Source organism: Elgaria multicarinata, chromosome 7 (genome assembly GCF_023053635.1).
Source record: "Elgaria multicarinata webbii isolate HBS135686 ecotype San Diego chromosome 7, rElgMul1.1.pri, whole genome shotgun sequence".
Classification (NCBI taxonomy): domain Eukaryota; kingdom Metazoa; phylum Chordata; class Lepidosauria; order Squamata; family Anguidae; genus Elgaria; species Elgaria multicarinata.
Window position 1 is genome coordinate 57718846 of NC_086177.1, and position 14163 is coordinate 57733008.

The window sequence follows — 14163 nt, forward strand, 5'->3', positions numbered from 1 at the left end:
TTTGCTTTTAATAGCTTCTTTTAGCAGTACAGGTTTCTTGTTTTTGTTTTTTTAAAAGTGGAACAGAAATGTAGCTGTTCCCCAAAGGAAAATTAGCTCCACCCACACCCACCCCACTTGATGTTACAGCATATTACTCTAGCTATAGCGCATTGGGCTGAATTAATGCAAGTACAATGCCAACAGAAAATTGCAGATGATTTTATTCTCTAGAAAGACCGTAAACTAGGGATGAGGAATTTGTGGTCCTCCAGATATTGTTGGGTTGCAAGCCCCATCATCCCTCACCATTGGCTATGCTGGTTTGGACTAATGAGAGTTTCACTCTAACAAGGTCTGGAAAGCCACAATTTTCCCAACCTGGCCATAAACCCAGGCAACCTGTGAGGTGCCTTTTTGGCCCTTGCTCCCACAGAAGTTAATTAATGCATCAGAATTAGGATTTGATGGAAGCCCCATGCTAGAAGAATGCAAGATATATGACTATACCAATGGAATGGCTAAAATGGGGGATAGTCGTGGGCAAGATGGGGCAACACAGCAGAAGACCACAGTTACATCAGAAGTGGGCAGAAGGTGGATCTCCAGATGCTTTGGACATCAATTCCCAGAAGCCCATGCTAACATGGACAATGGTCAGGAATGGGAGTTGAAGTCCAAAATATCTAGAAATCTACCTATATGCCTCCAGACCACAGCCACATCTCTGTTGGCCCAACCTTACACCCTGGTGCAAATAATTCCTTTCCACTGACTTTAATGGGAGGGGAAGAAATATTTAAGAAGCTGCCCTGTATCAAAAACTGCCCTGCCCACATCTCTCTATGTAGGATTTATATACTAGTAGTGGTTTTCTATGAATGGCTATTAAGCTACACCTTATCCTGAGTTCCCACAGAAGCTAGCCTAGGAGTGTGTGTACTTTCTACAATGAAAATATTCTGAGAGATCATTCTGGGAATTCACATGTACATCTATTGCCATGATATGAAAGATTAAGTTCTTTATTATGCTGCTTAAACATTATCTTATGGTGAAATTGCTTTGATTTATTACAACGATATGAAAACTGTGACATCTATTGATCTGAGTATCAAAATGTTTCAGGCTATACTCAATGACACTGCAAAAAAAGAAAGGAGACTGAGGTCCTGTTTAGTCACTGCATTTTCCTTTACAAATGATAAATATTCATCAAAACATGACCGGCCACAGAACCACGGAGAGATGAAATGGGGCTGCAATATCCATTATCTCCAACCAGCATGACCAACAGCCATCTTGGCCATGCCAGTTGGGGAAGGCTGACTGAAGAACTAGGGAGTTTCTATTGTTTTTTTCATATGCAAATGTATGCAGATTCAACTGATTGATTAATCAACTGAAAGTCATACCTTTAGTCAACGTAAGTTTCCTCTAATTGGTGATAGCTCTACAGAAGGCATAAGGAAAGGGCAGAAGAGCATAACAGACCCTTTACAGGGGGCAATACAGAGTTCTTGTTACTCATTTCCTGAGCACAGTCCAACTAACTCATTCCTGGGAAACAGTATTTCCCCTGAATTCAAAAAAATGCTATGTCACTACTAAGATCATGATAGCATTTCCCTCCCCAGCTCTATTGTGCACTACATTAAGCAAAAAAATAACATGTCCAGGTGAAAAATTTCCCCCTTCCTCACCAATCAAAGCAATTCCCCAGCAGCAGGGTTGCCTCCCCAGCTTCCATTACAAGCTGGGGATTGGGCTAGTACTACTTGAGTACTCTCTTTTCAGTATGTGTGTCTGGGGGTGTCTGCACGGTGCCAGGTTGGTGCTGTGTCCGTTGAAAACCCCACATTTTCCCTCCCCCGGGTGGTGCCAAGTAATCCTAACACTGAGGAGGGAGCGTGGGGTTTCTGAGTGGCCATCAGGGGACCAGAGACACCTCCACCCACTTCCTCATGGAAGGTGACCAATCACAGGTTGCTTTCCTCCAGGCACCCCTTAGACACACCTCCCCTGTGATTGCGGAGCAAGGCTTTAGGACTATCTTGACACTGACTTGCACATCCTCGCCTCACTCTAGAGAAAAAAGTTGGTGTAAGTCTCTGACTTTTTTTCTCCACAGCTTCAGCAGAAAGCCCTGGGGTAGATGTGCGATTGCAGCTGCGTTGTATAATCGATGCCGCACCACCATGGGGCTTTCCCTGCATTTATACAGTGTAGAATGTGTGTGTGCATGTGTCTCTGCCTGTCCTGTCACCACCCACCATCAATCTCAACCACATATGCAGCCTTCAAAGGAGTCCCTGGCCACTAACATGGCCTTCAACCCATCCCCACCTAAAATGTTCCCTACACCTTTCTTAAATGGACCTAACCTTAGTCATCCTGCATTGATCATCTCAATCCCATCTACCACCCCCTGTAATCAGCCACTGTCACATTATCAAGATTTCCTGAACGTTATTAAAAGGGCCTGAAAGTTATTGTTCTTGAAATGCAGGCATCTGATGAAGTGGACAGTGTACACAAATGCATATGCCAAAATAAATTTGTTGCTTTTGCTACAGGATTGGATTTTTTTGGATGGGAGACTATTAGAGATTGATGGTATGTTTAGAATCTGTTTATTTACAAAAACGCAAGCAGAATATATTTGAACCAAGCAGAGTAACAAAGGCAGGGAACACAACTGCAAATCTTGAATCAGATTCCAATTTTTTTTATTTATTTATTGCATTTTTATACTGTCCAATAGCCAAAGCTCTAGATAGACTGCACTCCAAAGTGCTTCACCTTCACCTAACTCACAGCTCATGCTCTCTCGCTCTCTCCTTGACTGTCTCTGATCTGGTTCACAGTCATGACAGCCCATCAAGGGTTAATTAACCCTCAAGGAGCTGTGGCGCATCTCAGATGCTATTATGAATATGCAAATCTCAACTGGAGGTTGTCATGGGTTATCATGTCATCTGAACCCGGCTGGCATAACTCACGTTCTTGCATAACCCATAGTACATAGGACTGGTTCACAATTTATCATGGATTATTTAACTCATGACGAACTGCATAGCCCACAGGTATCACTTTGCATATCCAACTCCCACTCGGCAGTTGTCGTATCATGTGAACCCGGTGAGCATGAGTTATGTGAGGGTTAAACAAACCTCACATAACCCACGGTCTATTCTAGGGTTATGCAAAGATTGTTTAACCCTTGCTTTACCCACAGTTGCCAGGTTCACATGACACATGGCTGCAGCCTCACCATAGGTTAAATAATCCACAGTGGGCTATTGCATCATGTGAACCAGCCCTCTGTGTGTTTAAATTTGAAACTGCAGCTGCTTCTAGCTGTCTTCTCATCCCTCACTGAAACTCTGATGGGTATCATACTATCAAAACAGGAGACAGAAACTATGCCATTAAGGTCCATTAAAGCTCTTCATCACCCATCAATTTTGTCTAGGGAGATTCATGTTAATCAAGTCAACCAAACTCATTAAAATACACAATCATAAAAATGGAGGGAGGAAAAAGCTCTGCAATAAAACGAAGGCTGAATAAAAACCCAGATATTAATAAAAGCAGTGAACTGGAAAGTATCAGTTTAACAGCAAGTTACATTTCCTTGTGACTGTTTCTCAGATTGTCTCTAGTTTACTAATGCGTCACAATCCTGCTTTCTCTTTTATTTACTTAAGCTATTGATTCATTCAGACATAAAGAGATACTTTCTTCAATTCTTGTTATAGGCAAGGCCTAGTCAGTACTCAGAAGAAAGCCCCATTGAGTTCAATGAGCCTTACTGTCAAGTAAATGTATACAGGATTGTAGCCTTAATTTATTACCCTCTTCACAGTATGAGAACTCAACACAATGTGTGTCTATGTTTGCATCTGTGGGTATGTGTATTTGAATCAGGAACACATTTATAAAAGTGAAAGTAAAACTGGTAAAGTTTAGTATTTTAGAGTCATTGTATTATCCTCATTTTTAAGTGATTGTATTTTCACTATTCCTCCACTAGAAGGATTTTTAAAATTACAAGTGGTCACAAATTACATGTTCAAATTTTATGATAAGCAAATACCAGAAGACCAAAGTGATTCCAGCCTATGTAATTTACTGCAAACTTCTTTTTCACTATAATTATCTCATCATTGCTTAAATCCTAATACTCATTTGTCTCCGCAAACCTAAACTGCAACTGCTTTCCCTCCATTTGGAAGAATAGTTACTTTTGTTTCTGAAAATGAAAACCAAAACTAGGATGGAAAACATCAGCAGGAATTGGTGGTAGAGACTGTGTAAATCCAAAAAACGGGGACAAAGAATGGATAAGTCAGTTAAATAAAGGTGCAGTCCTATGCCTGTTTAGATAGAAAAAAAAGTCCTACAACTCTCAGCAGCAGTGCTGGGAGTTGTAGGACTTTTTCTGTCTAATCATGCAAATTGCATTCTACATATCAATAATTATTGTCTGGAAAGAGACTTCAGGAACATGAAGCTTTTGAAAACAAATCCAAACACAATGAAATGTGCATAATATAGCTTATCATTACAGAGAGGCCAGAGATCAGGGCCAGAGCACCTGCTTTCCATACAGAAGGTCCCAGGTTAAATCCCCAGTATCTCCCTCTTACAAAGATCAAATAATAGATGATGCAAAAAAATTCCTGTCTGAGACCTTGGAGGGCCACCACCATGGCGATGGTCAAATACAACTGCCATCCCTGGTCAGATTGACTGGGAATCATGGGAGTTGTAGTCCACATCTGGAGGACGCCAGGGTGGAGAAGGCTGGAGTAGATAATATTGGGCTAAATTAACCATTCACTCAGTTCAGTAGGGGATTCAGCCAATTCCACTTATACACTTAAAGAATCACACTATATAGCCTTGCTCCCGATGAAGGGCCCTTACATGGTTATAGATCAGCCTTCCCCAACCTGGTGCCTTCTAGATGTTTTGGACTACAGTCCCCATCAGCCCCAGCCAGCACCTGTAGAACTTCTCCAAGTGGACACTGCACAGAAGAGGGCAGGGTGGGCTCTGCAGGACCACCCCCTCAAACATTCTTTCAATATGTGAAAGATTTGTGTGAACCCCCCTGAACATATGACGTCAGCTTCATATGTTCATATGCAGCAAAAGAAAAGGCAAATCATAAAGGCATTAGATTGAAAAGGGGCCTTTCTGGTTGTGACACCTCAATTATGGAATGCTCCCAGAGCAAGATCAACCTGAGTGTCATCACACAGGAGGAAATCGTGTTTGCTTACCATCACTTCTCTGCCCGCATGTTTGTCTGTCATTACATTACTTCCTCTTTTAAAAGAGGAAGTAAACAACTTGCATGTGTGGCCCATTCAGTGGCCCGTTTTGATCCCACTGCTTCTCCAGCACACAGCAGGAGATAGCGGCAACTTCCATCTTTAAAAATAAGTTGAACTTACTGGAGTGTGTGTGTTTTTTGTCACGCGAAGGCTAGAAGGGGTGGGTGGGAGGCGTGCAAGAGGCAGACAACGTTGTGAGAGGGACATGAGTGCTCAGTAATGAGCTTGGAATAAAACGTGGGTCTGATGGAGCTCCCTGACTCCCCCTGCTTCAGCATTGTGGAGAGAGGCATAAACTTAACTCATCTCAGCAGCTGTGCGGCTGTACATAAACTGCTTTAGAGTGCAATTCTATGCATTTTTAGACAGAACAAAAGTTCTACAACTCTCAGCATTCCTCAGTGTGGCTAGCTGGGGGACGCTGGGATTTGTGGGCCTTTTTCTCACTAAACATGTATAGGATTGCACCCTTAGTCTGTTGGTCCCTATTGTGATTGTTACATTGACCTACCATATTATTTTTAAGGTCTGCCTTATTTTTGCTGTAAACCACTTTGGGGGTTCTTGGATTACCTCTGAAACAACAACAACAACAGGATTTAGCACGAACTGTTTCCCCTTTTCAGCTTCCTCAAAAACACAACATTTTTAAAAGGTTATGGCTGCACTGTGCAGAAAAGACCCCCTTCATCCAACGCCACGTGCGGTAGCAACAGAAAACAGTGTGTTTTTGCGCATGAACAGAGAGCGCTTCCCCCTTAACAACTTAACATAACCTCCCATCTCTGGGATGACCGGTTGAAGAGCCTGTAGGGTGGAAGACACGGGTTTTTCTTGGCACGGCTTCTTTGAAAAAAATAAAACCGGGCAACACCACCAACACAGCCCGCAGCCCGGCCTGAAGTAAAACCTGGAAATGAATGGCTCGCCCCAAGCTCACGTGGTTCATCTTTCCACACTTCTTCCCTTCCTCCAGCCTCCCCGGCGCTTCCGAGCGCCGTTTAGTAATAAGCCCATCATGTGCTCCCCCCACCCGCGCCGCCGCCCGCTCTCTTCTTTTCCTTCCTTGTAGCAACCGGCTACCCTGGAGGCGAGAAAAACGTGGCGCTTGCTTGTCACGCAAGACCCGGAGCGGCTGAGCCGGGCCTGCGACGGCAGCGTCCCATTGCAGGAGGTCAACCGCCGCAAGACGACTAGGCAGAAGAGCCCGTCGCCGCGCAGCAAGCAGCCAGGCCCAAAGAAGAAGCCGCTTACCTTGAAAGACATCTTGAGACCATCGCCAGAGCCGCTCATGCCTGCAGCAACCAACAGAGCCGCATTGCTTCCCCGGCGGCGGTGACAGCGCGTCTTCCCGGGCCTTGTCGACCGGCGGCGGCGACCATAGGCTCGCCTTGCAGAGCAGCGTCTGGCTGCAGGAAGCAGCAGCAGCAGCAGCAGCAGCGCGCCCGAGCCGGCGTCTGAGGCACAGCAGCGGCGGCAGTCGCGTGTCTGTCTGTCTGTCTGCCAGCCCGCCAGTCGCGCGGGCCCTGCTTGCTCTTCTCCCGCGGCTGCACGCTTCGCTCCCTCACCATCCTTGCGACGCCCTCGGAGGATTCCCTCGCCAGGTTAGCGGTCGTTACGCTGCAAGCAAGCAGCAGCTGCTGATCTAGCGACTCTCTGCGGAATTGATCTAGCAAAGGGCGTGGAGAGGCGCACGCCGTGCTCGCCTCTATGGCACGTTGGAGCCGCTGCCCAGTGATGCTGTTCGCCTCACTGAACTACCGAGCTCAGTCTTTTTCCCATTGTTGCGCGTTAATCACTGACTACATTACAAGGAAGACAAAAATGGCAGGGAGCCCAGCTGACCCTTGGGGGTGGGTGGGTGCGCAAATGGAAATGCTTTTATTTTATTGGTTTTAAAACACGTGTAGCCCGCCTTTTTCTTCTGGATGCTCAAGGAGGCTAACAACAAAAAACATTTCCAGAGGAAACCCGTGCTAGTCAATTGCAGCAAAAACAGCCAAGAGGCTTATGCCACCTTACAGATGAAGGATGCAATCCTATGCATGTTTAGACAGGAAAAAAAATCCTACAACTCCCAGCATGTCCCAGCCAGCCATGCTGCGAGTTGCAGACCTTTTTCTGTATAAACATGCATAGGATTGCACCCTTCATCTGTAAGGTGCCATAAGCCCCTTGATTTCACCTTAACACATTTATTCTGTCATAAACTCTCATGGACTATAGTCTTCTTCATCAGATGCATGAAGTGTGATGGATAGTATCAGGGTTTTTTACACAGTACATGTGGTAGTGGAGAAGAATTGCAAACAGTGAGGTTAGAACATGAAATGCTCCTTAAAAGAGTTTGCATCTGATGAAGTGGACTACAGTCCATGAACGTTTATGACAGAATAAATGTGTTAGTCTGTAAAGTCCCAACATATACTGTTGTAACAAAAATCATAAATTTAACAAATAACACATTGTTATAACTTAAAACAAAAAAACCCCACGAAAGCAGCAGAAGAGGTGTCCCAGGGCTGCGGCCTTCTCTGTGGAGGTGTCCCATTTATTGAACACGTAATGTTTAGACAGCAAGTTAAGAGCCCAATCCTATAGATGTCTACTCAAAGGCAAGTCTCATTGAGTTTAATGGGTTCCTGGGGAATAACTGTTGAGAAAAGAGCAGCTGCTCTTCCCACCGGCTTCACATGGCATGTGGCGTTCCAAGGAGCTGGCCAGCACTGGAAGGAGTAGCCACTGCTCCCAGCACTGGCTGAATCCCATTCTCTATGCTGAGAGAAGCATAGAACTCTGAGCCTCTCTCAGCATGGAGAAAGGCAAAATGGGAGGGAGCAGGGTGATGATGTCAGTGGGTGTCACTATACTCACCGAGGCCAGCATCAAGGGCAGGCATAGTTTAGCACCTGCCAAGCGCCCACACCTCAGAAGGGTCCCGCTGATAAAAAGCCTCCTGGACTTGCTTCTCCTCTTTCCCATTGCCACCTGTTTGTTCACCTGGCTCTTGTTTTTGCCCAGACAAAGGTGGTGGTGCAAAGGAGGAGCAGTAGATGGCACTGCCTCCATGCTCACTGGCTCTTTGCCTGTCAGCCATGCAAGTGGTAACTATGATGAGAGTGGATGAGAAGCTGGTGATTATGGTGGCGAAAAGGTAGGCTTGCTGAGGATTGGGGCCATTGAGGATGTCTCACCCAAGGGCCTTCAAAAATCCAAAGCAGGCACTGCTACCCACTGCCACCATCTGGTCTATGGAGGATTTGGTGGAAGGGATTGGTGGGAGATTCAGGACAAAAAAAAAAGCCAGTACTTCTTCACACAGTGCATAGTTAAATTAGCTGCTTGAGTTTACCTGGCTCATGGCATTGCACAATGAGCCTTCAGAGCTAGAATCCTCGAACAACAACAGCTCTGTGCTGGAGACAGGCTCATTCCATAGTCATTCCTGACTTGGGTCCCCTTCCCTTGACCCTTCAACTGGTTCCCTGAACCTCAGGGAGTTACCACTGCTATCAAATTCCTAGGACTGAACCTCTTGACTCCTCAGGAGCATTCTCCACCTAAGCCCTGAGGAGCATTCCCCACTTAAGTCATCACCCCTCCAAACCAAACCCCTTCCCCTAGAACAGCCTTCCCATACCTAGTAACTTCCAGATGTTTCAGCTTCCAACATTCCTGACCATTCGCCATGGTGGTTAGGGCTGATGGGAATTGAAATCCAAAACAGCTGGAGGAGACCAGGTTTGGGAAGGCTTCCCTAGGAGAAGATTGCAGGAAAAGGCACTGGCTCTTTAAAGTGGCCAGATGCATTATTCAGTGGGTAGAGCTTCCAGATAGAGTCTCTTGGCCGCAATATAAAAGCCTGGCAGTTGCTCCACACCAGCACTGAGATAACTTGTCTGCCTACCTTAGCTGTAGAATGAAATAGCACTTTCAGTCCTGTCCAAGGTCCTGACTGTGGCCTTGCTTCTGGATGGCTTCAACTTACCACGCTGTCTCCTGCCATTTTGCTTGGGTGGTTTCCTCTCCTTGGTGACAGAATAATGTCTGTTTTGGGTCTCTGGTCCAATTCATATTGTATCCTTGATATCCAGCCATTACATGCTTAGAACACTCACAGGAATAGAAACTGGGTCATTGCGGCTCAGGATAATAGCTGAGGCAGAGGCCCACACAGTGGTTTTAGTTCACTATTGGTTTCTTATTTCTGTTTTGGAAACAAGACAGTATGTCTTGACTAGGAAGGCAACATTGAGCCCTTACAGTACAGAACAGAGTTCTGATTTTTCAGGAGCTAAGATAAAACCTAAGTACAGCTCAGGTGTCTAGTAAGCCACAGAATGGCAGGTCCAAAAACAGGCCAGCAAAACACATACCACCATTTTCTTGTTGCTAGGCAACTTTTGGGGAGACACTTCAAGAACCGTTTCTTTTGCCATAATTTGTGTGATCACTAACTTGGTTTTCTGGGCAGTTCTGATGACAGGCAGCTGAATGAAATTATTGTGGTGGGTAAAACACTCATATGTTTTGTCCTCCAGTCAGTAGTGGCACCACTGTGTACATTGTTCAGAAACAATTTCGCCCTCAAAACATAAACCTTCAACAAACTCCATGTTCTCTTTGTATTACTGACAGTACAATCCTATACAGGTTTACTCAGAAGTGTGCCCCATTGAGTGCATTCTCTGTTCCATTCTCCTCATATATGGAACTCGTATAGTTACACTAAGTTTAAAAATACTTTTTTCCTCCCCTCCCAGCTTAGGAATTTTTTCCCTCCTTTATGATTTTCTTTACAACTTTAGTACATTGTGTTCAATTTTATGATTTCATGCTTTCTTTTGCCAGCTATTTGGACTCCTCCTCTCTTCTCTTTACTCTTTTGTGTATTGTATGACTCATTCTGAAGTTAACTGTTTACCTGTCCTCAATTGACTCAATAAGCACAGTTGAATTAATTTCCCCTCTCTTTGCTTGGGATGTCTTGACATTACTGTTCATGCACATTTACATTACATGGGAGTTTAATTTATGTGGATTACATTTTGCTATTAAGATAAACATTAAAATGTTTCACCTAGAAAACTAGATGTTCTAGATTACTAATGGGCAGTATGTTGAAATAAAAATGTGTATGCCAGTAAAATCTATTTTCGGTACATTATCTGTATGTGTTTTGGGTGTGGAGATGGCCATTTGTTTGCTCATGGCATGAGTACAGGAACAGTATGTGTAATCTTATTGGAAAATGTGTAGTGTCATAACTTAGATTGTAGTATCTTAAATCAGCATTTACTGATTCTGCTTTTCACATGTCATTATGCCCGACATGAACCTACCCATACACTGCGCTCAAAATCTAAGGTCCTCCTCCAAGTGCCTACTCTGAGGGAAGCTCGGAGGATGGCAACAAGGGAGAGGGTGTTTTTGGTGATCCCCGCCCCCCCCCCCCGACTGTGGAATGATCTCCCTGATGGGGTTCGCCTGGCACCAACACTGTTATCTTTCAGGCACCAGGTCAAGACTTCTCTTCTCCCAGGCATTTAACAGCATTTAACAACGCTACATTTATTTTCTAACGGACCCTAGAACTGCTGTTTTTTAAATGGATACTGTTGTTTTTATACTGTTGTTTTTATGTTTCTGATGGGTTTTAAATTTTGTATACTTTTTAATGTTTACTGTTTTTAACTTGTGTGAACCGCCCAGAGAGCGTCGGCTGTGGGGCAGTATATAAATGTAATAAATAAATAAATAAAATTATAACGTATGGATATTGTGCAAATATTCTAATACCCAAAGATGAACTGAACCATTTTAAGGCTGCAATCCTGTGGACACTTATTGAGGAGCAATTCTCATCGAACAGAGTGGATGTACAGTGGCCTTGCACAGTGCATGCATGGGATTGCATTCTGGTATGCTGTAGGGCAATACCTAAGATAAGCATATTCTGGCCCGTTGAATTCAATAGGAGTAAAAGTAACTGAATGCCAGATTATGACATTGTGCCTAACTTCAATTTTACAGACAAATTGCATTGTGCCTAACTTCAACTTTACAGACAAATTACCTGTACAGATTTCAGAGAGATGGGGCATTGCAGTCTTCCCCGAACCCTAAAACAAAAAGAAAAAAATTATAAATATCTAAGAAAATAAAATAAACAAACTCTTCTATAGCCATTATGGTAGCCACTATAACATGTTTTTGTTTTCAATTTTGGGAGATGCAGTTCAGAGGAAGTTGTTTTAGAAAGAAGGTACAAAACTTATTCACCTATAGTTTTGATACAGAATTCCTTATTTCTGGTCAGAGGAATGTCTCTGGATTTAAATTTTTCATAATTAACAGAAGCAATAAGTAGTATTAAGTATCAGATGGGTTCGAGAAACTACAGACAAAATTGATTTGTAGACATTGAGCAATACCCAGTTGGGAAGTCCCACCCCACCAAGCCCTGATCCACAAGTGGACCCTGCTGCTTACACAACACAATATTGTGCTTCTAGGAGGAAATCCCCAAAACAAGCTTGTTTCTGGAATGGAGGAGGTTGCCAGGGCTAGGTGTGTGTGTTGGGGGGGGGGGGTTGGCTTTGTGCTGTAGGCCCCAAATGGATATTGCCCATTAAGAACATAATTTCTTCCTCTTTAGTTAGGAAGGTTTTATTTTATTCTAGCTCCTTCCTATCTCTCCTCTCTCATCTCACACTATTGCCCCGCTCGTGCTCTTCGCTCCTCTGATGCCATATTTCTCGCCTGCCCAAGGGCCTCTACTTCCCTTGCTCGGCTTCGTCCATTTTCTTCTGCTGCCCCTTACGCCTGGAATGCTCTTCCAGAACATTTGAGAACTACAAGTTCAATCGCAGCTTTTAAAGCTCAACTAAAAACTTTTCTTTTTTCTAAAGCTTTTAAAACTTGATGTTGTGCGAACTTTATACTGTTAGTTTTACCCTACCCTGTGCCTGCTTACCCTACCCTGTGCCTGTTTGCATTCTCTTCCCCTCCTTATTGTTTTACTATGATTTTATCAGATTGTAAGCCTATGCAGCAGAGTCTTGCTATTTACTGTTTTACTCTGTACAGCACCATGTACATTGATGGTGCTATATAAATAATAATAATAATAATAATAATAATAATAATAATAATAATAATAATATTTACAAACATTTGTACTCTGCGTCAACAGTAATTACTTAGCCTGAAACTGTTCATTTGAAACAACACCTGCAAACAAAATATATGTGCTTGCTTTGGTACAGAGGCGGGCAACCCATGGTCCATGGACCACAAGCATTATTTCATGTGCCCCCTGGTATCTCCTATACTTTCCTGTATCAGTTGCTGCCACATGGAAAGTCAGAACGGTAGGCAGACAGGCAGATACACATGAGCTTGGAGGCCAAATCATGGACTGGTGATTAGAATGGCATCACTTTCTTCAAAAATGCACTCTAGTTGCTGTGGATGTGTGTGTAGTGTGAGAAAGAGATGGTGTAAGAGTGTTCGTGAGGTGACTTTTGCCACACCCATTTGCAAGGTCTGGCCCCTCCCACTGCCAGAATCCGGGCCCTGAGAGATCACCTCTAAGGGAACGTGGCCCTCAATAGAAAAAAAGTTTCCCACTCCACCTTTAGAGGAAGATTTTATGTTCACATTTAGATTCTTTAGAAAATATATTTACATTTACATTACAGCTAGAATGTAGATTTATATTCATGTTTGCTGCTTGATTAACTATGTTAGACACCTACGAATTCATGTATTACATTGCTATTAATGTCAATGCAGTAACCAGACTGTTTCCAGACAGGTGGCTCCTAGGACTCTTTGTCTCTCCCCCCCCCCCCCGCCCCATTAAACTCTGTGAATGAGAAGAGCAACTTCACAATAAAAGCCTCATTGGAAGCATTCCCAGTCTAAAGAATGGTTGTGCAAGAAGCGAATGATTGTGCAAGAAGCCTTCTATAAGAACCCTCCAACCTTACCTGGGCACCATCATAAGACTCAGCCACTAACACATACCATTTTTTTTATGAAGGTGTGTTCCCATGACCTGTTAAAACTGAGGGTATTTGGACATTCTAGATCAGGATGGACAACTTGTGACCCTCCGATTACAACTCCCAGGTGGGAGCTGTACAACTCGCTGGTGGGAGCTGTAGGCCAAAACATCTGGAGGGCTACAAGTTACCCATGCCTGTTCTAGATCCTAGGGCTATCTATGAAATTCCAGATACTTCAAGCTGCTATTCTGAATGCAATGGCCAAAGTGCACTAATCAACACTTTTCCTGACCTAAATGTCAAAGAGAAGGAACATTGGCATCAGTATATTAAAAACAGGATGTGAAGTACAAAGGATTCAACATCAGTTTTCCCCCAACTATTCATTTCACAAGATAGAAGCTGACAATACTGCATCAGTAGCACTTGGAACAAGTGAAATGTAGTTGCTGTACCTGAGTTTTTAAGGTTCCCTTCTTATCTGCCAATACTTTTTTGCATTAATCTTCTAATATAGATTTGGCTAAACGGATAGCATGTGTTAGTGGCTCATTCCTCTTCTTACTGCACTTGGGGTCCTTTGGCATCAATTCTGGGGAAGGTAGCTTCAGCCCTGTGTAGGGTTTTAGAGGTATCTTGAATTATGCCTTTGTGGAATGACAAGTGTTTTTTTTTCTTATTTATGTTTGTATAACACTGGACTGGGTAAAACTCCAATAAGACAAGAGAAACAAGAAGCAAGTGTAATTTGCTTAGAGAACCTTGATCTTACCAAGTAAGAAAAACCAAAATACCTAAAATGGTTCCTTACCACAAGCACACAAATG

General features: G+C 43.6%; 1 protein-coding gene across 1 annotated transcript in view; it reads right to left on the minus strand.

Annotated features, from left to right (window-relative positions):
• The window catches only part of ANKRD29 (ankyrin repeat domain 29), a 32827-nt gene extending 26107 nt beyond the window's left edge, over nt 1-6720 (minus strand). Inside the window, exon 1 of the mRNA XM_063130649.1 lies at nt 6579-6720. Coding sequence (XP_062986719.1) covers nt 6579-6617 — 39 coding nt within the window. The 5' untranslated portion in view covers nt 6618-6720. The remainder of the gene's footprint in view (nt 1-6578) is intronic.
• Between the last annotated feature and the right edge of the window lie 7443 nt (nt 6721-14163).